Source organism: Malus domestica, chromosome 09 (genome assembly GCF_042453785.1).
Source record: "Malus domestica chromosome 09, GDT2T_hap1".
NCBI lineage: Eukaryota > Viridiplantae > Streptophyta > Magnoliopsida > Rosales > Rosaceae > Malus > Malus domestica.
In genome coordinates this window covers 672,803-697,308 of record NC_091669.1, presented here as the reverse complement: position 1 = coordinate 697,308, position 24,506 = coordinate 672,803, and the positions used below count along the sequence as shown (strand labels likewise).

The 24,506-nt window shown below is 39.4% G+C and overlaps 4 protein-coding genes across 4 annotated transcripts; 3 read left to right on the top strand and 1 right to left on the bottom strand.

Moving 5' to 3' along the window:
• The first annotated feature begins 85 nt into the window (after positions 1 to 85).
• LOC103442715 (uncharacterized) lies at positions 86 to 5,020 on the top strand. Its single transcript, XM_008381529.4, has 13 exons — positions 86 to 437; positions 627 to 768; positions 867 to 1,003; positions 1,163 to 1,364; positions 1,457 to 1,695; positions 1,783 to 1,894; positions 1,984 to 2,128; positions 2,237 to 2,382; positions 2,545 to 2,714; positions 2,824 to 3,168; positions 3,248 to 3,303; positions 3,405 to 3,607; positions 3,696 to 5,020. Exons 1-13 carry the CDS (start codon positions 216 to 218, stop codon positions 4,934 to 4,936), a joined length of 3,360 nt encoding a protein of 1,119 aa, XP_008379751.3. The 5' UTR covers positions 86 to 215; the 3' UTR covers positions 4,937 to 5,020.
• Positions 5,021 to 5,333: 313 nt separating this feature from the next.
• LOC103442713 (putative fasciclin-like arabinogalactan protein 20) lies at positions 5,334 to 6,422 on the bottom strand. The gene has a single exon (XM_008381528.3). The coding sequence runs from the start codon at positions 6,420 to 6,422 to the stop codon at positions 5,334 to 5,336; it is 1,089 nt and encodes a 362-aa protein (XP_008379750.3).
• A 13,654-nt stretch (positions 6,423 to 20,076) lies between these two features.
• Positions 20,077 to 21,632, top strand: LOC103442123 (ribonucleoside-diphosphate reductase small chain). Its single transcript, XM_008380879.4, has one exon. It carries the CDS (start codon positions 20,476 to 20,478, stop codon positions 21,463 to 21,465), a length of 990 nt encoding a protein of 329 aa, XP_008379101.3. The 5' UTR covers positions 20,077 to 20,475; the 3' UTR covers positions 21,466 to 21,632.
• Positions 21,633 to 21,847: 215 nt separating this feature from the next.
• LOC103442124 (uncharacterized) lies at positions 21,848 to 24,422 on the top strand. The gene is made up of 7 exons (XM_008380880.4): positions 21,848 to 22,231; positions 22,319 to 22,359; positions 22,626 to 22,683; positions 23,205 to 23,298; positions 23,794 to 23,878; positions 23,960 to 24,025; positions 24,220 to 24,422. Exons 1-7 carry the CDS (start codon positions 22,168 to 22,170, stop codon positions 24,331 to 24,333), a joined length of 522 nt encoding a protein of 173 aa, XP_008379102.1. The 5' UTR covers positions 21,848 to 22,167; the 3' UTR covers positions 24,334 to 24,422.
• Positions 24,423 to 24,506: the final 84 nt, after the last annotated feature.

Here is a 24,506-nt window from a genome sequence, read left to right as displayed (position 1 = left end):
TGAACAACATTAAAGGAGCAGTTATGAGACTGTCAAGATGGACACTGGTGTGGTTGCCCTGCCCTTTTCTGCACGTTCCCCTTCAATTTAAAGCTGTGAAATAATCAACACAATTACTCTCTCAACATTTACTTTCCCCTGCAATTAGTACCACACCCTTCTCTTAATTTTTTTCTTTTCCTCCTTCAAGATTTGAGAGCTTTAATGCGATTTACATGGCCGTCCTTGGAGGTGGTTTCCTCATGTTTCCTCAGTATGCCTTTATTGTGCTTAGTTTGCTGTATCTACAAGATGCAGCCGAGTCCACGGTCCCCGTTCGTTTCGACAGAGCTCCGCCGGCACGGTCGAGGTATTCTTCCGCTGTTTTCCGCTACTCTGTCGTCACGCCGGACGGTTCCAATGCATGCAAGCACAATGTGTGTTCCATTTTCTGTCAGGTATGTAGTTCTACGATGTTGCGTTTTCAGTTCGCTTAATTAGTTGGCTAGTTGGCTAGAACATCGTGCGCCTCTGCATTCAAGTTACAATCTCGCTTCCTGTAATTTAGATTAGATTTTATTCGAATACTGCTCAAATAAAATAAAAAAATTAGTCCATTTGTGGTGATTAAATCTGTTTAAGAACAGCTTGATGGCCAAATTTTGAGTCCATGTCCAGCTCGTGCCATTGTATTAAAAAACTTGACCGTTAACTGCCATCACGAATTTCGTCTCAACGTCACAACTCGGGATGGACGGAGAAACTCATCGGCTTATTCTTGGTTCATTGGTGAGTATCTTCCGGCAATGCCAGCCCTGAAATTTGTTTCCTTTTTCTAAATTTTTGAGCAGGAGGACTCTAAGCTGTTTTCGTCGTTTTTATGACAGATACAATACCACCAACTGCAACAATTTTCAGTGAACGGAATTACACAAGTGCTGCAAAAATAGCCATTGATGTCACATTTAGTGAAGCTTGCACCGGAAGGGGCGGCTTCACGTGTTTGAACTCATCAAGCTGTGATGTAAGTGGATTTGTTACTTCTTTTTATCATCCTTGTATGATGTTGTTCAAGAATATTCATAGTATTACCATGGAAAGTGATCGAGAAGGTAAATTTCGTGCTTCAACGATTGTCAAGGGTTAAAATTCGAAAACTTAATTGCGTTTTGTGCTTTTGTAGGTCATAGTAAATGGTCCTGGCCATGTACAAGCATCTTCGTTACGCATGATTAAACCTAGTATCAGTTACAGCCTTGATGTAATTCTCTCCAAGAAAAGTTTATACGGGCGTGTTGCCATCAGAATGGCAGATTGTTTTTGTACAGATCAGGCAGGAAACGGATTTACAAGGACAAATGGTTCCACAATCATCGTTCGCTTTGGTAATACATAAACCAAAAATTTACTTCAATTAGCCGCTTGCTGCATAAGCTTGGGGAGAATGTACTGATCACATTTGTAATGCATGTCTTAGATAGAAGGCCAGTTCTCGCAGATTTGTGGACCTCCGTTCCAGCCTATGAGTTGGCGATTAATGGGGTTCCACGAACTGTCCGTGCTACTAACAAAATGGAGGACATGGAAATATTTTTGGACTTCAGCATTCCCGTTATGAACACAACAGAGCAGGTCCAGAATGCATTGGTTGTAAATTCAGGTATCTTAGTACCTAGTCATGGTAGAAATCAAGGAAACCGCGGGTTTAAATTCCAAGTAAGCAACTATGTCTTTCACATAACTATTTTGGTGAGTATGGTGTGTTAGCATAGCGCATTTATGTTTAAACCTTTCATGTTGTAGCTCAGAAATACATCTACAACTGAAATCATCATGGTTAAATTACGAGCTGGATTTATACTCGGGAGGACAGGCACTCCTGTCACATCGGTTCCCTCGGTTACTTTTCTTTATGGTAATATATTCCACAGCTCAATACGTTCCAAAGATAGTTATGGGAGTACTTTAGTAGCCTTGTGGAGCTAACTATTTACTTTCTTTCAGATTCTGTGGAGACTGGTGTAGGGTTGAGTACTGGTTCTCAAAATTTTACAGAGGACCGCGTCATCAGTGTGGTAGTTGAGTTTACAAAGCCGGTCTTTGGCTTTCAGGCCTCCATGGTAAATGTGTTCGGGGGTAGAATAACAAGGCAGGTGCATATGGTGACTCTAAAACTTCTGATATCATAATACTATTTGTCCAATTAGTAGCTTGCTGCATACACGTATGTTTGATTAAATGTTTCTTTTAATTTTAGGTTTAGGGAACTCTCGAGAGCTCTGTACTCGTTGAAAGTTTTGGCAGCCACGGAGAATGTAGTGTCAGTTGCGATTCCAGCAGGGAAAGTATATGATATATCAGGCAATCCAAACATGGCATCCAACCAACTCGAAGTGAAATACTGTATGTATCATTCTTCGCACATCTTTTTTCCTAGATTTATCCGTGATGGTTCATATATTTTACTCTGTAGCCAGAGACTTGGAGAAAAAACTATATTAAAACAAAAAAACAGACACCTTTTCACATGGCTACTTCCCTGCTTGACCCTCTAAATCTGTGCAGACTCAACCCCTGCAATATCAATCGCATTGCACTCTTTTGTTACTGTGGGTATATTAGCGACATCATTAGCAGCTGCTATTTTCTCCGTTTCTTCTGCAAATCTTGGAGCAGTGGGAACTCTTGCTTCTGAGAGTTCCAACGCCGTTGCTTCTGACTCAATGAACCTTCATGTAAGTAAAGATTTAAACTGTCCAGCAGGTACAATATCCAAGTGGACAGATTTTGATATCTGTAATTTTGCATTTCTTCAGTTATAATATCTGTTTGTTTTTAACATAGGGTATGGTCGGACACCTTCAAGTTTTTGTTCTCTCAGACTGGCTCCCAGTCAATCAGCCAATTGAATATTTGGAGACAACGAAAGGCCTTAGGTGGCTCATACCTCGCCAAAAGCTTCCATGGAAAAGGGACAACTCTTCAGATTGGCCACACCAAGAGAAGCTTGAGACAACGACTTCAACTGAAATTGACATATGTTTTACCAACTCATCTTATATGTGGTATGATATACCAGTGCCAATTGAGGTGTACCCCAAGTCGGGTTGGCTTCATGGACAGTATAGTATGCGTATGCCACCTTATGGACAACCTCTTAATTCGAATGAATACTTCACATATTTCTTGGTGAGTACATATTTCAGCATTCAACATTTATGTTCCTCACTGATGAAAACCACTCGACTGCTAATCATTTATGTTACAGAGAGGAGAGCCGTTGTCTGCTAGCAATGTCATCAAGGGAATGGAGAATTACAGAGGGTAAGCTCCGCGTTTTACCTTTATTTTGGTGCTTTTACACTAAAATCTGAAGACTGGTTGAAAGATTATACAAAACGCGATATCTAACTAAATTGTAACAGGTGGGAAGACTTGCAGATGAACCTTTTTTGGCTTGGCATTGGAGGAGGTAGTTTAGTCGTAATCCACGTGTTGGTATTACTTTTCCTAAGGTGGAGACTAGGGACACCAGTTCACGGAATACTCTTGGTGCCCAGATTCGAGCTCTTTCTTTTGATTCTCATGCTGCCTTGTATCTCTCAGTCCTCTGCGTTTGTTATTAAAGGTAAGCAGCCAATTTTGTTCTCTCAAAACCCAATTGTTTCGATTGCCACTCAAGCGTGTTTTGAACTCAAGACTACTCTAATTTACAGGTGGTACGACAGGGGGAATAATTATTGGGGCTTTATTGCTAGCTATCCCCGCAGCCCTTATCTTATCGGTGTGTCTTTTTCAAATCATTGCAATCTTCTCCAGCAATTTTGTTCAGTACAAGGAAGTCAAGCATGTAGCTGGAAAAGATCCGTGGTATGCAAGGCTCTGGTATTTATTCACAGGGAGACCCAGAGCCGGAAAATGGTTTCATAAGGAAGGGCTTCCTTCATCTTTCCTTCCACGATTTGGGATTCTCTTCATAAGTTTGCAGGGTCCTCCATTGATCATCTCTGCTGATCAAAATGAACCAAACAGCGTATCCAAATGCACTGGAGGTGGCCATAGTGGTAATGGGAGAATGCGAACGGTCAGCTTGGATGAAAGCACAGCAGAAACAACAATTCCTATATCCAAAAGGCTCTTGGGTTGTGCTAGATCCTCCTACATTATTCTCGATCTTTTAAGACGGGTCTGTTTGGGCATCATATCCGGAGCTTACTCATCAACGAAATCAAGCCAAAGCATATTAGCATTGGCCATTACCCTGGTACAGTTCATCTATCTGTTTACCCTGAAACCCTACATCAAGAGGGCAGTCCATCTGGTGGAAAGTGTTTCTCTACTGTGTGAGGTGGGCATATTTTCGCTATTTATCGTTATTAATGGCTCAAATCCTGTTAAATCAAGAAGCTTCGGATTTATAATGCTAGCTCTCCTATTCGTTACCTTCGTTGCCCACATGATAAACGAATGGTATACTTTGGTAAAATCCACACTCAGACTCTCACAGCCTCAAAAAAATTCATTCAAGCTCGGATTGAAGTTTGTCGCTAAGGGTCTTATCCTCCCGTTCCTTCCAAGGAAACAATGGTCAAGACTCATGGCTGCATCCTCTCAGCCTAAAACAGGCCTAGCTCCACTCCTTACAAGAGCACCGCATGCTGACCCTATTAGCGCTATGACTGCAACCGTAGTCCCTGTGCTCAGTCCGGGATCACCTGGCCCTAATGTTGTTCAAATCACAGGTTCCACTAATGTGGAGACGGCCCTCAGCACGCAGACAGCAGCAGAAGCAAAACGGCAAAAGGGTCTTAAACTAGAGCCGAAAAGTGATCTGAAGAAACTGAGGGAGTTGGCAATGGCAAGCTTTTCGGGAGATTCAAATCTTGAGGAAGCCAGTACTCGCTACGGTACTAGGATGCAAACTGCTCGAGCCTCTACTTCTAGAACAAAACAGTAGTATAAAAAGTTACTAGCATCAAATTTTCTGATCTATTAATGTAGCTCCTGTGGTTTACATTCTGATAGACATTTTTATGTTGAATTAGTAGACAATTAACAGAAATAATTAACATATTCGAAACCCGAAAATTTTACTGAAGATTCAACAGAAAATAGTTTCTTCATTACAACAAAACAAGTTCATCAACCTAAGGATTACACCAAAACAAGTTCATCAACGTAACAATTACATCAAAACTTTCGAAATTTTAAGACGAAAACATACAATCAGAGAAGGAAATTAACAGTGGTTTCTTCACTGAGGTGAAAACTATTTACCCAATTCTTGATGTGAAAGGGAAACAGCACAGTAAAACAGTAAAAGGAACTGCAAAGAGCCTCCAAGAAATCTTGCTTCAGTGGTAGTCACCATAATCATGAGGCATACCCTGAGCAACATTGGCAACATACCCATCAGTGAAAACATCTTCAACCGGTTCTTGCTTCACGGCAGGTGCCGTCAGCAGCCTGTTCAGGCCGTGCACGGCCAGCCACCGGTTCAGAAACAAATCTTGAGCCTCCACCGGAACTTCATTAAGCGCGGGAACATCTCCAAACTTGACCACATTGATCATAAACCCTTCTTCAAAAGTGGGCAGCATTGTTCCATCTTCAAGCGCCACCAAATCTTGCCACATAAGCAATCTCGGAAGAGCATGCTGCCGAAATATCAGCGAGTAGTCGGTGCTGTTCCTCTGGTAATCATCAATCGCATCGTCGATGGGAGCGAAAACTGTGAGCCGGGTCTTCCGATTGAACCCCACCAGCTGCGCATCAAGAAATGCGGCGAAGATTGAGTACCCTTTGGACCTCAGCAAATCAGCTACGAAACCGAAAGATTCGGGACCAGGCCGGCGAGGTTCAGCCTCCATCACAGTCGCACTCGGAGCAGGGCTCGGCGGTTGAACACCGGAAACAGAGATCATCAATGGAGGATCTGCCGCCAGTTCTTGAGGGGCGTCGGCGGCCAAGACAGACGAATTGAAAAACTCGTCGATTGCGTAAACGATCACCGACCCATCATCCAGAACGGCGTTAGGATTAATACCCAGATCGTTGATCGACAAATAGCCCTGGAAATTTGGGGAGGCAGTGACGGTGAGGGAGTAATTGGTAAGCAAAGTCGGGATCTTTGTATTGGGGCGGAGGTACTTGAGGGTGTTGACGGAGATTCTTCTCGGGGAGATGTGGTAGAGGAGGAGGGGGAGTGAGGGTTGGCCCAGGCGCATGAAGGCGGCGTCCGGCGGAGCGAAGATGGTGGCAGTGGGGGATTCGAATTCGATGGAGTTGGAGACGAGTTGGAGGGTGAGGGACATGGAGAGGAAGCCGGAGTTCGAGAGAACCTTGGCGGCGTTCAAGAGGGTCACGGAGGTTGCGAGGGCGGAGGAAACGGAGAGCGAAAGGATGGTGAGGAAGATCAGGGGAGTAGCTGCGGAGGTCGCCATTGCAGAGTCGCAAAAACCTTTCGGTTTCGGAATCTTGAGTTTTCACAGAGAGAGAGAGAGAGAGAGAGAGAGAGAGAGTCTGGTTGTTGGAGATTTGAGCAGAGAGGAGATGAAGTGAGTGCTGAAGTATTCAGTTAAAAAGGGGCGGGAAATTTAGAACGGAGGTGGTTAGTTTGTTCAGGTGGTTAGAACTTTGACCGAACAAGAGGAATGGTTTGACTCTTCCTTCTCGAGGCTTCAACCGTCGATGATATAATCGAGTGACTAAACGCACCGTCTTGGAGTTTGTAGTAAATCCGAATTAAAGCCCACCAGCATCTTTGTCCCATGGGGCAAAAGCCCAAAATCAAAACTTGAAAGGAATACGTCAGTTAGGAAACCAAAACGGTAAACCAATTGCAAAATATCAAACAAATACTGGGAAGAATCCAGTACGGGCGATTTATAAGAGCTTGGATTGCGCCAAGATGCTTTCAATTTGGGATTGAGGTGATTAAAAAAAAAGCTTGTATGAAAAAAAACTGGGAGTTTTTTTGTGTTTGGTAAACATTCAGCTTCAGCTTTTTATCACAGTTTTTGGTGAAAAAAAGCCAAAAACAAGAAGCTGCAAAATCCAGCTTTGAAAAATTGATTTTTTTTCACATCTGTTTTACATAAAAGTTTACCAAACACTATAATACTGTTTTTTTTTTCAAAAGCATTTTTACATAAAAGTTTACCAAACATAAAAGTTTACCAAACACTATAATACTGTTTTTTTTTTTCAAAAGCATTTTTACAAAAAAATTTACCAAACACTCTACAGCTTTATTTTACAGCCGCTTATTCTCACAGCACAGCAAAAACAGTTTTATTTCAAATCACAGCAATGCCAAACCAGCTTAGGAAGATAGAAGCGGCGATCGGGTGTGTGAGTAACTAGGTAAGCCGCCAGCCATTCACTGCGGGAAATGTGGTGAGAAGTGATGGAATAAGGTGCAATTCGTTGAAGCCGGTTCTACGTGAGCTCGTCTTTCAAAGATTTTTCTGGAAAGATGACTGTTCGGATCTCCTCCTCCCGAATTGTGGGTTTGGGCAGCGGACATAGAAATTTGATCAAACGGCTACAAACAGGAATCCAGTATAAAAGTTATAATAATTAAAATCGTTGAATCAAATTTCAATGGTCAGGATTCATTAATCCCTAAGATTAGGACAATTGGATCCAGAGATGATCCATGTCCTTTTCCACATAACATTGACAATGACTAACTAGTTCCACGTGGACAACCCTAATATGTTTCTTTCCACGTGGACAACTCAAAATCTCTCTCTACTTCGAGCTAGGTACAAAGGCGGTTAGGTCATCTTCAACCGAAGGCTGGCCAGAGGACTTGTTTTAGCCTTCTGACCCTCCAAGATATTAATATTTTAATGAACAATACATGGCCATATTTGCCTCCATCTCCAATCAAGGGCCATAAGCCTCGTTTTAGCTCAGTCACAAAAAATCGTCTCTAACCGAGAGCCAAAGGATCAAACATAATTTATTATTTAAATTTAAAAACTATAACAACTTAAATTTAAAAATAACAACTTAAATTTAAAAACTACAACTTATATTTAAAAACTACAACTTAAATTTAAAAACTACAAATTAAATTTAAAATCTACATTAACTTAAAATTTTTAAATTCATAAAAACAAAATTTGGCCCAAAATAAAAAAATAAAAAGAATCCAACGGTAACTAGCCGTTGCATTTGAAAATTTGGCCTAGCATTTCTGACGAATATAACCGACAGGAATATATTAAATATAAATATATTCCTGTTGGCTATATCCCACCTAAATACTCAAATTTCTGGCCTAGTCCGGGGTTGGCTGGCTGAATTGGGCCAGCCGGTTAGCCTTTTCAGATTCCGTGGGGCCCACGAGCCCTCTGACCTTCCACTAAAAATGTCGGATTTCATTAGTTTTTCCAGTAAGAAAAACCCAGTAAAAAAATGAGTTTCGAATTCTTGAAATCCGATTCAACTAAACAAACACGCCTGTGTTTACATTACTATCAAATACAACGCCGGAAGAATTATTTTAGACGTCCCCGACGTGACCAACTTACGCATAACTTCGAAACAGATACTAGAATACAGAGTTGCAACAAGTAGAACAGTGTCAGTGGCAATACCGGAAACATTTTAGTTTTCGTTAAACACCGACTGAGGGCTTTAGTTCAATAAGTGATTTCTTAGTTCTCTCCACAGCTGCCTGTAGGGTGGGAAGGGATGCTGCATAGGAGATTCGTATGCACGTATCATCTCCAAACGCATCTCCTGGTACTAGTGCAACCTGAGGTGAACTATATGCCATATTACACTGGGATTAGCTGTGTGTCAAACTGCAAAAACAAAAACATATATGCATATGTGCATATATATTGACCTCTAAAAGCTTATTCAAGTAATTAGGGATGTCCAAATATAAACCTCCAATGTAGGTGAAATCATATTATCCCTGATTTCTTTCAACGACCTCTTTCCTACAACAATGATAACAATTATTCGTCCATCACCTTAACTTGGGTTGGAACTTGGAAACAAGAACCCTGTCCCACGAGTAATAAACTGTAAAGACTTTGGACATTTTTCAGCACAATGTCCATAATGATCAGTGGTTTTTTCAGATAAAAGAACTTTTATTGACTATACCACCCCTGAAACAGAGAAAAAGAAATTGTTGGGCTGGAAGTTGAAAAGAAAGTCCCGATGACAAGAATTATTACCATAGCAGCGATGAGCACCCACAATGTCAACCACATCAAACATGAAATCAGTTCGAAAAATTATCATTACCCTCAATATTTTTTCTGAATGTATAGCTCAGATATTATCAATTTTTCTGTGTGTGGAAAGGATCATAGATTTTTCCCCCCTTTCAGTGTGTATTCAAAGTGTTTTACGATTTATCCAACCCCATGACTGATAATGAATGCGAAATGAGGTGTCTCGTACGTTTTTTAAAATTAAAAATTGGGCCCCAAATTTTGGCTATGGTTTGAATTTTCCGCCTGGAAAAATGTGAAATTTTAGTATTTATAATTTTCATGCACATTTTATGCATGTCCCATGCACAATACATATGAGTTTTCCATGCATGTACCATGCACATAAAATGCACGTCCTAGGCACATAATATGTACATGGTATGCACATTACATGTAGATTGTCCGCGTAGAATTTCGTATATTTTCTTAAGTTCCTTAGTTTTTGTCAAAAATTTCTTAACTTTTTTAAGGATAGCTAAAAGCATGGTACACTAAATGAAGAAAAACAGAAGTGGAAGTAGTCATTAATCACATTTCACTACAACCAAGGAAGAAAATATCGGTAATATCAGAAATATCGGTAGTTTGAAAACACGGAAATATCGATGGAAATATCGGGATAATATCGATATCGATAAAAATTACATAGAAACCACGGAAATTGTAAGAAAAACTTGGAAATTTTTAATGAAACTTTGCAGGATGTTTATTTAGTCAATTATCTATTAGTTTATCACAAAAAATTGGAAGGAAATGCATTGCATGATGGATTTAACTGATTTAAGTTGATTATATAGCGAGCTGGCAAACATTGTGAGTGTAGAAAATATGTAGTAATTAATGAAAGAAGTTTAAACACACCATAATCATTTATATATAATTAATTAGTACAATATTGGGAGGTTTTATTTAGGATATTAAAAAAAAAAAAAAGGGAAGTGAATAAAGTGATGAAGAATAATGTGCCGAATTTGACACTTTAAATTTCTTACACATAAGCATGCGTCTAGGCGTTGAAGTTCCAAATTATAGTATATCAATTAACGATTGAAAATCAATACATTGAATAAGACTAAACTTTAATTTGGATGCTGATTATGTTTTTTCAAGTTTATATAAAGTAAAAGAATTGAATTTTGTAAGCCATGAGTGTGTCAATTGTTTTATAATTCGTCCGAATACATATATCAGGTTGCTACTCAACATAATTTGAAAGTATATCTAGTGCAAGCACTTGTCTTTTTTTGTTGATAAGCAAAGGGTTTGTAGTTTTTTTTGCTAATCAGTAGAACATATTATGTTTGTTTAATCTTTAGCATTTGATGGTTGTCCACAAATATAGGATAGAAGGCCCCAAATTAATTGTGGCTCTTACCTAGTTGGAGTCACAAGTTCACATGTACCAGCCATTGAGGCAAAACGTTTTGGTTTTCCGGCCAAACTACGTCGAGTTGGCCGGCGTGCAAGGTATCAATCTCTTCGTCTCGTCGAGTAGTACAACTTTCCTTTTTGTTTCACTCAATTTCGTTGAGTATTGAAAAAGTTATACTCATTTGAATCTTACCCAGTTTCCGGCGACCTCAGTGGCTTTCGAGGAAATGTCCGGCCAAACCACGACGAGTCAGATGTCGTGTGAGGTACCATTCTCTTCGCCTCTTCGAGGGCTACAACTTTCCTTTTTATTTCACTCAATTTCGTTGCGTATTGAAAACGTTATACTCATTTGAATCTTACCCAGTTTCCGGCGACCTCAGTATCTTTCGAGGCAATTTCCGGCCAAACCACGACGATTCAGACATCTTGTGAGGTACCATTCTCTTCTTCTCTTCGAGGGCTACAACGTTCCATTTTGTTTCACTCAATTTTGTTGCGTATTGAAAAAGTTATACTCATTTGAATCTTACCCAGTTTCCGGCGACCTCAGTGGCTTTCGAGGAAATTTCCGGCCACACCACGACGTTTCAGATGTCGTGTGAGGTACCATTCTCTTCGTCTCTTCGAGGGCTACAACTTTTGTTTTTTTCTTGCTTGATTTTGTTGAGTTTTGACAAAGTTATGGCCGTTTAAAGTGGGTGTGAATTTCCGGCCGAAATTCTGATTTTCTCTCCCATTGAGTCCCACATCGCCCACGCGAGGGCAGTGAGCAAGCAAGAAGCCTATAAAACCCACATTCCCCAGCTGCAGACAGCATGACTTGCTTGGCCTTTGGGCTATGATCAAGTGTAGTATGTGTCGAGATTTCTCAGCATTTTTAAGTATTTTTTGGTATTATATTGTGATATTATTGATAATTTTGAAAATATTGCGATATTATCGATAATATTACGATATATTGATGAAAACTATTTGAATAGTTAAAAAAATATCGCACCTCCAATAAAACAATAATATAGGCGAAATATTGCCTATATTATCGATTTTTTCTTCCTTGACTACAACAAGCCTTGGTTGGGGTTTGAGATTTACGTGTTCTTGATTTCTCCATCTCTCTCAATTCTCAACAGACAAGAGGAACCCAGTGATTGAGGAGGAGAAGAAAAGTTTCTTTCATTTTTTTTTTCTAGTACATTGTACAACTGCACTCCTTAATTTTTAGTTGGGTATGTGATTTCTGGAGAGGAGAGTGCTAATTTTTCTTTCGATTGCCTTTTTTCTTTCTTTATTTTCTTCTTTGATATGGAAGGCGGTGAGAAGGAATTTGACCCTCAATCCGAAGAAACGCTTCCTAAAGTTGAAGAAATGGTGAGGCCCCGTGTCTGGTAGGACTTCCTCACTTGCTTATTTACTATTATATGTGTATAAATTCAGGTTCTTGATTTCGAGAAATAACTTGACATATTTATGGGATTTTAAACCCTTTAAATTTAATTTTGCTCGCTACAACTCCATCTGTTTCCCAATCGAAGCATTATTTTGTGTGGTTTCTCAGATGCTTGATTCTGGGCTCTTGACCAAAAACTATGGCAGGAACAGTCAAAGATTTCAAAATCAATTCATGTGAAAACATTGGGTAGTACTACAATCAGAATTACAAAATAATAATAATAATAATAACAATTAAAAACAAGTAGTCGTGATTTAGTAACCCGAATGTTCCTGCCATAGTTTTTGATCAGGAGCCCAGAACCAAACATCAGAGCAACCACACAAAATAATGCTTCGATTGGGAAACAGATGAAGTTATAGCCTGCCAAATTAAAATTTAAAGGGTTTAAAATCCCATAAATATGTTGAGAAGAACCTGAATTTATACACATATAATAGTAAATAAGCAAGTGAGGGAGTCCTACCAGACACGGGGCCTTGCCATTTCTTCATCATTAGGAATTTCTTCCGATTGAGCGTCAAATTGCTTCAGCTCATTGCCTTCCATATCAAAGAAGAAAAGAAAGAAAGAAAAAAGGCATTTGAAAGAAAAATTAGCACTCTCCTCTCTATAAAAGGCAATCGAAAGAAAAATTAGCACTCTCCTCTCCAAAAATCACATACCCAACTAAAAATTTAGGAGTGCAATTGTACAATGTACTAGAAAAGAAAATGAAAGAAACCTTTCTTCTTCTCCTCAGTTGCTGGGTTCCTCTTGTCTGTTGAGAATTTAGAGAGATAGAGAAGTCAAGAACACGTAAATCTCAAACCCCAACCCTCTGAATTCTAAAAATTGTTGAGGCAAATTTGGAAAACAATATAACGGCTGGCTTCGTAGTCATCATCTTTTTTTACCACTTTTTGTTTTTCTTGTTCTGTTTTTGAAAAGATTTTTCAGTGTGACCAGTATATGAGGTGGTACACCACGTGTTATTATACAAATGATGAGATATGTGTGCTAAAAAGTTAATAAATTAAAAAATAAAAATTTCCACCACTTCTATTAAAACACGTGGTATATCACTTGTGTTCCCGTCACAATTAAAATTTTATCCTGTTTTTGTCCTTTTCAGTCTTGTTATTGATCTCAGTTGTTTTCGTTTGAATTTGAATCGGTTTTTTTTTTTTTTTTCTAGTCTGTAAACAATTATGTGGAATCGCAAAACCTGTTGCTTTAATAGTAGAGCACTTTTTTATCCTCACACGCACAGGGAGAGTTTCGCTGGATCTTCGACAATTGAAGGCATCCGAATGGAAATAATTTATAACAACAGACTAAAATCTTGAATGTAGCAACTATTTGGCAAATTTTGGAGTGGACCTTATTGGTGGGACTCTTTTCCTTCTTATGCTATTGCCGCGTATGATCAAAATCTTTTTCTTTGCCCCAATTTTTGTATGAGAATGTAGAGCATAGTAAAGTTGGATCTGTTATTATCCATTTAGTATTATAATTAACGTGGCAATATATAACGACATAAGATATTTCTTACCAATTCCAATAGCAAGCAGTTCCACAGAGAGAGAGAGGAGACTTATGCCATCTCCAACTGATCCCGCCAAAGGGTCATAGGGCTAAAAATAGCTCGCAATGTCACGAAAACCATCTCCAACCGAGGGTTACGCCAAATGGCTCGTGGGCCCCACAAGGCCAAAAATATGAAATCGGGCCAACCAACTGGCCTTCCCCAACCAGCCCTGGGCCGCCCCAAAATTTCAAACCCAATGGCTACTGGTGTCAGCCAGCTAGTAACAGCTAGCTGACACCAGGTAGCCGTTGGATTTGAATTTATTATTTTTTTTTTTTGGACAATTTTTTTTTATTTTTAAATTTCTAATTTTTTTTCCTATAAATACCTAAACTATTCTCACATCATCTTCACCATTCCATAAAGAGTACAACGTCAATGTCCGAAAACTTTATTTTAATATGGTAGCTTAATTAAGTAACCATATTAATTCAAGGGACACTTTAAATGTGGTCCCTAAATATTAATATTCTTTGACTGAAATCTTGTTGGTTTTTAATTTTTAATCGAAATCCTTGAAATTAATGTGATAATATGTTTCTATGTGGGTTACTATATTTTTTAAATTAAAAATTGAAATTTGTAGTTGTTTGTATTATTGAGATTTTAAATAAAAAAAACCCATAATTTGTGGATTAAAATTATTAAAATATAAATTATACTCTCCAATATATTGTGTGTGTATATATATATGTATATAAACATGGATACATTCATCAAAATTAACAAAAAAAAATTATTGTACCAAAATATGGGTACATTCTTCAAAACCACACAAAAAATAATAGATATTAGGCTTAATAACATTAGTACATTTCTTTGATTAAAATTGACATGAATACATTCTTAAATCAAGAAAAAGAACATACATGTATAAGTTTAAAAATGGATTAGAAAAAAAATTGAATAGATATTATAAAAAAAAGGGGGTACATTTTACATACAACAAATTGATACATTTTATGATTAAAAATTTGAAAAATTACATGAATGGGTACATATAAGATTAAAAAAAATGGAAACCTTTTTATAAAAAATTAAGGGATACAAACTTATTCTATTATTTTTTAAATGTGAAAATTAATAAGATTTCAGTTAATGAACATTAGTAACTAGGGACTGGATACTAATTTTTCCATAATTCTATTAAAATAATAAATTATGTTTGGTCTATGACCCTTTGACCCCCTTTGTTGGAAATGATATGAAACATGACATGACACAGTTCATTAAAATATAATTTCTTAAAGCTAAAAGGAGCCCTCTGTCCGTTCCGTTGGAGATGGCTTTACTTCCTCCTTGAAAAAGCATATACAACTTTTACTCATGATGAAGCCCGGGATGCTTGGTCTTTCACCTAGATTGTACAAACACGAGCATGGATAAAGCAACACACGATATATGTTTATACTGTATTTGGGTAGTGTCCAAATCGTCTTGACCATATTCAAAACGTTGACCATGTCCAAACCGTATTCAGGATGGATATGAGCAATGACTAAAATATCCATAATATTGGCAATATTTCGCCGATATTATCGTTTTTGTGAGAGTCCGATATTTCCACACATATCCACTTGATTATCGTCAATATATCGAGATAATATCGATAATATCGATATTATCTCGATATATTGGGTTGGGAGCCGGAGACTCCTCGGAGGCGCCACCCTGAGCGCAGATCCGAAGGCCAGAGCGACGACGGCGGCGGCGACGAGGGTGGATACGAACGAAGGGGAGATGGATGCGGCGAGGGAGGTTGGGATGGGAGCCGGAGACTCCTAGGAGGCGCTGATGGCGGAGAGGACGGCGAAGAGGATCGCCATGAGAGCGACGACGGAGGATGCCTTTGAGACTGCCATTGTTGATAGGGTTTGGACCTCTCTGTTCGGGAATCTAAAAGGGCAAGGAAAGTTGTTCGTTCAGGAATCTAGGGTTCTTGAAGACTCAGAGAGACTGAAAGCACAAAGTGGCGCAAGTTGGATTTGAGATCCAATTTTGAGGTTCTGAAAGTGAAAGGGCGAAGAAGAACGAAGATGAGGGAAGAGAGAGAGAGAGAGAGAGAGAGAGAGAGAGAGAGAGAGAGAGTAAAAGATTCAATTTTGAGTTTCTAAAAGGGCAATGAAAGAAAAAGAAACGAAGTTTTCTTCTTGGGTTTCTGAAAGGTCAAAAGTTGGTGATGGGGGTAAGGTGGACATCTATTTTCATCAGATGGGTTATTATGAAAACCACCCACTTGCATGGGCGTGGGTTTTTTATATTTTAAAAGTTTGGGAGGTATATTATATTATTATATGTATATAAATGTTATATAAATTATAAATTATTAGATATTTTTTTTCTTAGGCAAGCATATTAGATATGTACATAAAACATTCACATATGTATGTTCTTTTATAAGAAATAACATATTATTCAATAATTATTTACATATGATATAGTAAATTTAATTCATTCATATAATATATAAGAAATTTACCTAAATCCGCCTAGACCGCCTAGGCGCTAGCCCACCGCTCAACTAGCGCCTAACGTTTTTTAGAATCTTGGTATTTATAGCTGGGGTTATTTGTGGGGAGTGGCGAGCAGGTCGGGCAACTGCCCGTTAGAAAATAGGTTGGCCAATTGTTATTGGTTCGGCTCAACAGCTCATATTGCTTAATCCCTTGCTTAAATGAGTGTAAAATATTGTACTAATTCATTATATATAAATGATTATGGTGTGTTTAAACTTATTTCATTAATTACTACATATTTTCTACACTCACAATGTTTGCCAGCTCGCTATATAATCAACTTAAATCAGTTAAATCCATCATGCAATGCATTTCCTTCCAATTTTTTATGATAAACTAATAGATAATTGACTAAATAAACATCCTGCAAAGTTTCAATAAAAATTTCCAAGTTTTTCTTACAATTTCCGTAGTTTCCATATTATTTTTATCGATATCGATAATATCTCGATATTTCCATTGATATTTCCTTGTTTTTGGACTACCGATATTTCCGATATCATCTATATTTTATACCTTGGATATGAGACATGTCGAACCCTCCGATATTTCGAGATTTTGGAATGTCCTTTCAACCTAAGTCTTCACAGGCTTTGGAATTTGGAAAATAAACTAGCTTGTCAAATGCATACCAGCTTAACTGCCACCTCCTCCCCAGTTTGTACTTTACACCTAACACCAGAGGAGGTAGATTCTCTGTCCTCCTACTTTCCGTGCCCTCCTCGTTTATGTGGTCACGGTTAAGCCACGTTAATATTTTATATTATTTTTTTTAGAAATAATAAGACAAAAAGGAATAGTAATATAAAATGTTGACGTGGATTAACCGTGACCATATAAACAGAAATGCACGAGAAGTGGGAGGGCAGAGAATCTGCCTCCAACACGAGAATACCAATTTCATTACACCTGAACAATAGTTGCTCCCCAGCTTAAACTTCCTAGCAATCACATGCTCCATGATGCAGCAATGTCAAATACGATTCGACCCACAATATTATACTCTATAATAATCCTAATCTAATATATGAAGAAGGTATACAAATCTAATAAATTAAGAAGTTATGCTAATCTAATATGTGAAGAAGGTACTCGTCTTATATGAAGGCGAGCGTTGACGTAACGGAAATGTTGTTTTTTTGTGACAAAAAAATCACAGAGTTCAAGTCGTGAAAACAACATTTTTACAAAGCATGAGTAAGACTGCGTACGATAGACGTTCAAATCTACTACAATCATAAAATATGTATTAGTGTTGCATAGTGTTTGACCAAAAACAAAATTGCGTTGCATTGTGTGCTCTCCACACACAATTGCATGCAAGGCCATATTGGAGCGTGTGTGCAGATTATATGTGCCAGTCTTCAAGCGTGTGTTTGCACAATTGGTCACGTGTTTCTCTGTAACATCCCACATCGCGCAGGGAAGTGATCCTTAAATGTATATTCTCATCCCTACCTAGCATGAGGCCTTTTGGGAGCTCACTAGCTTCGGGTTCCGTAGGAACTCCGAAGTTAAGCGAGAATGGGGCCAGAGCACTCCCAGGATGGGTGACCCATTGGGAATAGGGCTGGGTTCGGTTCTTATCGGTTCGGTTTTTTGCCAAAACCGAAACTGAACTGAAATTTCGGTTCGGTTCGGTTCGGCCCAAATTTTTTTCGGTTTTTTTCGGTTCGGTTATTTTTTCGGTTCGGTTTCGGTTTTTTTCGGTTTTTTTTTTTCCTCCAAAAAATGCAAAACAACCAACCACAACATAAGATAGAAATAGAAAATATGATATGTTTCCATCTCTCCAGGACGGTTTTTCCATATTTGTTCCTCCGGATTTCTTTGACCATGAAAAACAAAAATCGAGTACAAACGTGGAGAGGGGTTTAAATTTAATAAATTTTGGGTATCACCCACCCCACTCATTCAACTTATTTTTTATATTATTTTAAAAAAAATGGTGACAAATTCTCTGACCTCCCTCCGCGTTATATAAAAATGGAGAAGAACTTACCAAAAACTGAAACGGACAAAGGGGTTGATGAGAACAGCAGCAGTGAATCAATCAACGAAAAAACAAAACAAAAATCAAAACTTTTTGCATCCGAGCATCGATGCAAAGACCAACTTACTACTCCTACTAGATCCCAAAGCAGAGAAGACGAACAGAATTTAGAAACCATGCAACCAATGGAAGCAAATTTGAAGGAAAGGAAGAGAGGAATGAGAGTTGGCAGGTTGGAGAAAGGAAGAGAGGAAGGAGAGTTGAAGGGAGGAAGAGAGGAAGGAGGGAGAGATCGACTGAGGAAGCAGAGAGGAAAAGCAGCGGATGGGAGAGAGAGAGAGAGTGTGTTTGAGAATGAAAAGGTGAAGGAGTGACGGCTGCTAGGGTTTGTAAGCTTTATAAATTTTATAAAACATTAAAGATTAAAATACCTATAAATATTATGCTGGTACAATTATAGCAATACAAAGCCCACTGTCAAGTTGGCTTGAAAGAGCTATCCTCAACCTGGACGGAAGGGGTTCGAATCTTCATTCCAGCAGGTTTTGAGTATTTTTATTTGATTTTCATATTTCGGTTCGGTTCGGTCCGGTCCGGTTTTCATACCTCAAAAACCGAAACCGAACCAATTAAATTCGGTTCGGTTCGGTTCATCAGATTCGGTTCGGTTTTTTTTTCGGTTCGGTTTTTTTCGGTCTCGGTTCGGTTCGGTTGTCGGTTTTTTTCGGTTTTCGATTTTTCCAACCCACCCCTAATTGGGAAGTTGCTCGTGAGTTCCCAGAAACAAAACCGTGAGGGCGTGGTCGATGCCCAAAGCGGACAATATCGTGCTACGGTGGTGGAGCGGGGCCGGGAAGTGATCCGCCCCGGGCCGAGATATGACGAATGGTATCAGAGCCAATCCTTGGCCGGAAGTGTGCCGACGAGGACGTCGGGCTCCTAAGGGGGGTGGATTGTAACATTCCACATCGCCTAGGGAAGTGATCCTTAAATGTATATTCTCATCCCTACCTAGCACGAGGCCTTTTGGGAGCTCACTGGCTTCGGGTTCCGTAAGAACTCTGAAGTTAAGCGAGAAGGGGGCCAGAGCACTCCCATGATGGGTGACTCATTGGGAAGTTGCTCGTGAGTTCCCAGAAACAAAACCGTGAGGGCGTGGTCGAGGCCCAAGGCGGACAATATTGTGCTACGGTGGTGGAACGGGTCCGGGAAGTGATCCGCCCTAGGCCGGGATGTGACATTCTCACTCTGACTTTAATTGACTCAATTACCATCCGAAAATTGTTAGTTAATATAAAATATAAATACAAGGTTAAGAAAAGTTAATTGGTAATCAATTATTGGCGCCGGTGGCCAAAATTTCTCACTCTCAGGCCTAGCATATTTTGGGTTTGTTTTTGGCACTGGTGACCAAAGAAATGTTGAAATGTTTCTATGGATCTTCCCGACTTCTAGAATGATTGTTGTGGCAAATCCACCTATCTGTTCTTTGGTCTTAAAAAAAAAAAAAAAAAAAAGTATGAATTTACTTTTTGTTTTATTCGTGGGGACCATGTTACTTGATAAGGACTACACATGGTATAAAAGTTTGGAAGCAATATATAGATTTAGGAGCCAAATGTTTATTGAAGCTTTTCACTTCCAAATTCCAAAACTGGCGCCAAAAAGGATTCCCGCTACAATATTAAAACTTTGAAAAATGTCCAGCCAAGGCTTCCCTCGCAACCTTCTTTCCCTTAAAACCTTCTTTCCATAAACGTCCTTCTTCATTTACCATAAAGCCCTTCACCAAACCCAAACTTCGAACCACCACTGGTCCAACACTCACCAAAAGGGTATTTTACCAACAGATATTTTCAAATGACCGTTACGCCCCTCTTCACAGTCCACACCATCCTCATCCCAAACGCAGAAATCGGATCCCCTCATGAGCATAAGATCTGGACCATTGAAATTTGATCCAACGGTTGTAATTATTATAATTTTAGAGAGGTTGCTTGTTTATAGGCGTTGTATCAAATTTTAACGGCCTAGATCCTTTACTTAGGAGGGAATTAGGTTTCCGCAAACGCAAACCACAGAAATCGGATTGCGCGCCTATTCACCCTCCTGAATTTCCCAAAGTACCCTCGTATTCGGTTCATTCTCCCGCAAGCTTCTAATAAATTTGAAATCACCCGCTCCCGAAACCCCAATTCAAAAAATTCAAAAAACCTCCGCCCTCTCTATATATATTCAGTCCAATCCCACCGTAAATAATCAACCCCAAAATACAAAATTCGATAGATCTCAAAATTCCCCATTTGATTTCGTTTCTGAAAAATCCCGAATCGAGTTTCATCACAAAAATGCCTGCCTTCCCAGAAGAGCCGCTGCTAGCTCCGAACCCGGACCGCTTCTGCATGTTCCCGATCCAGTACCCTGAAATCTGGGAAATGTACAAGAAGGCGGAAGCCTCCTTCTGGACCGCCGAGGAGGTCGACCTTTGCCAGGACGTCCGCCACTGGGAAGCTCTATCCGACGGCGAGAGGCACTTCGTCTCGCACATCCTCGCCTTCTTCGCCGCTTCCGATGGAATTGTCCTGGAGAATCTCGCCGGAAGGTTCATGAAGGAGGTCCAGGTCGCCGAGGCCCGCGCCTTCTACGGGTTCCAGATCGCAATCGAGAACATCCACTCCGAGATGTACAGCCTCCTTCTCGAGACGTACATCAAGGATTCTGACGAGAAGCACCGCCTCTTCCACGCGATCGACACCATCCCCTGCGTCGCGAAGAAGGCCCAGTGGGCCCTGAGATGGATCGACGGCTCTGAGTCTTTCGCGGAGCGAATCGTGGCCTTTGCCTGCGTGGAAGGGATTTTCTTCTCTGGGAGTTTTTGCGCGATATTTTGGCTAAAAAAGCGCGGTTTAATGCCGGGACTGACTTTCTCGAACGAGCTGATCTCACGAGACGAGGGCTTGCACTGCGACTTCGCGTGTTTGCTGTACTCGCTACTGAGGCAGAAGCTGAGCGAGGATCGGATAAAGTCGATAGTTCGGAACGCGGTGGAGATCGAGAAGGAGTTCGTGTGCGACGCGCTGCCTTGCGCCCTGGTGGGGATGAACGGTGATCTGATGAGCACCTACATCGAGTTCGTCGCAGATCGGCTGCTGGGCGCGTTGGGATACGGGAAAATGTACAACGTCCAGAACCCTTTCGATTGGATGGAGCTGATCAGCCTCCAGGGGAAGACCAACTTCTTCGAGAAACGCGTCGGCGAGTACCAGAAGGCGTCGGTGATGAACAGCATCAACGGAAACGGTGGGTCCCATGAGTTTAAGATGGACGAGGATTTCTGAGTCTGATTGAGTGATGGAAATCGCTTTTGTAATATCTTTGTTTCTTTATATAATTTTAAAATTAGGTTGTTTTTTTTGTTTGTTAAAAAAAAAAAAAGGTTTGTTTTTTTGTTGATTTCTTAGTGTCATGTTCGAAATTATAAATGGAAGATGCTTTATTCCCATAATCTTAGTTTATTTTTTCCCTAATTTAATTTTTGAATTGTGTATTTGTGTGAATAGAAAATTATTATTATTATTTTTCTTTTGTCAAAGGTAAACTTTATTAGATTTTAATTGAAATGTTTATATCTTAAGTAAAAATATTAAATAAAAACTTTGGATCAATCGCATTTTCACGGAAAATATCTTCATATGAGTTACATATGAAGCAAGACATGCGTAACGGTATTTTCACTTAGCTTAACAAATTCAAACCTCACTCTTTTTAATTGAGCACATATTCTGATTCAAAATAAAGCATTTCAAAATAGCATCGATCACATATTCCGATTCAAGCTCCACATCCGCACAACCCAACTCGATACAAACCCTCATATCTCATCCTTTTTTTTTTTATTTGTTACTTTTTGAGTGGGAAAATAATTAAGAACAAAAAAGAAATGGCTTAGGAAAAGCCAGGGTGTCTTTTTATCGACCTCATCCTTTGCGGCCATAGCCAATGCTTGACAACTGAGTTCGAAGTTGCAGAGCTCCTCCGAAATGCTGTCGAGGGAACAGCTGCTTCATCTTTTCGATCGATTCTCCTTCCTCACATCTCAGCCTGGTACATTTTTCCCCTATTGTTCTCGCGCGCACTTTCCCTTTTTTTTGGGTGAATTTTTTTCTTCCATTTCTTTATTTCGATTTTCAGAGGTGAAGAAAAGAATCGCAGATGGTGTTGAGGACAAGCAGGTGAGTGTGCCACCATTGTGTTATGAATTAGTGAACCGGGTTCTGTAATTTTGGTATAAATTTTATACATTTGTGGTTGTTTGAAATTCTTTGTGGTGCAATTGTTTTTGGTCCCAGTAACCAGTTCTTCTGGGGACCAAATCGAGGGGAATGCCGGGTTTCTTCCCCTCGCCGCGGAAACCCAACCAGCATATTGTTCCGGCAGAGCTTTTGTCAAATGGTGTTTTTGTCTTAGTTGTTGAATGTGATTATTAAGTACTGTGCAGGAAGCTGTAGCTGTAACTACTGCGATCCAGGAGGAGATATTTTTGGAGATGGGGATTGGTAAGTTTTATCTTCAAATGCCAAGCATATCTTTCATCCAAATGATGAACTGCAAGTACTCGTTTTCGTTAACTTACTTTGGTAGTAGTTTGTGATCTAAAATTGCTGCGATATTGGTATCTCTAAGCCCTATGCTGAATTTACTTACCCGTCTCTTGATACTGATACCGGTTAATTTTTAGGATATCTCTAAACCAAGAGGATCCTTCACTTGGATCTCTCTTCCTCAGTTCATCGTTGCTACGTTCAATAGTAAAAGCCTTATACCATAGTGATTCTTTAAGCGATTACTCAATACTCACTTTGGTTCACTAGTGGATTGTGTTGATGTATGTTTGGTTAAATTTCTTCTTTATGTCGATTTGAGATCCAGATCCTGTTGTACATGTGCCTGCTACTTACCGGAAAACATCGATCCAGCAATGGGGGTTTTTAAATGGATTTATGCCACTTATAAGCTTCAGACCACAATCAAGGTGCAATCTTACTGAACTTTGAAGTAAATGTTTTCTCTACCGCAGATCCAAGATTTGGCCTATCGTGCTTGGGAAAGGTGAATGTTGAATACGAGAATGATCAGGATGTGATGATTCAGTTTTATAAATTCATTGCAAGGTAACCTCTTCTGCCCATTTATGAATTTAAACTTGTAAATGGAAATAGCATTCAAATTGCCTGCTCGGATAAGTAGTTGTTTCCTTTTTAAAGTTTATATGAGGATTCAACCAAGTGATGAAGTTGTACAAGGCCAAAGTTTTTATGGCAACCTAAACCTTGTGCTTGTGTTTTTGTTTCTTGCATTTCGTTCATCGCGACTACATTTTGTTCTTAAGCAAGTAAATCTCTGTGCCATTTTTAGTATATATATAAGGTGCTGTTTTTTTTTACTCTGTAACTTCTGTTATCGATTTGAAAGTTGTCTGAGTTTAGCCGGTGAAGGATTCTAGAGTCTAGTGAGTTGTAATTTAGTAAACCTTGTGGTAGTATGCGTTACCTTAGATATTGGGTTGAAAGAGGAAATCTTGCCTTTAAAATGTGGGGAAGGACAAAAACAAGGGTTCTGATATTTATATAGTATGTTGCTGTAAGTACTCGTCTACAAAATGGCAGGGAGGAGATGGCCTGCGACGAAGCTGAGCTTGGAGCAGAGGAATTTGCTGAAAAGATGCATAGTCAAGAACAATTACAGGAACAGGTAATATCTGTCCAAATATGACAATTGTAACGTTAAAGGTTTATGTTTCTAAAGCACCAGAAGTAAATTTTCTTTTTTCAGCAACTGGAGATGCTAAAGCACATGCGTAAATTTCCCATGGATGATCAATCTGCAATCCTCGAGAAGGTATGTTGGCTGTATATAATCTCTTAGCTTCCGCTGGATAAAAAATTTGGAACGTAAATGACCGAAAGATTGGTTTCATCTGACTAAATTAGAGATTAGGAAGGCGAATGCAAACGTCTTGTCGAAATTCTAATAGCTATTTGGCATGTGATTTACAAAGAACAAAGCCAATGTATGTTGTTTTGTTATCACAGTTGCATCAGCAGATGGAAAACGCCAACTTTGATGGTGCTGCATCTGTTTTGTCGCCGGAGCAGATTCAGGAGATTGTTCGAAGGAGGGTGTCTCCTTTGTTTAACCCGAGATAGATTGGGATGTGTATCGGTGATGCAATGTAGTTTGTACTTTGTATTTCAGACTCCAGTTTAATTATCAATGCATTTTGGTTATTGAGTAACTTGGAAACCAAATTCGAGTTACGAGCTGCGGCCTTAGAGAAAGTATCTAATTCCTTTGGGATCGAAATTGAGGATGTGGTGCG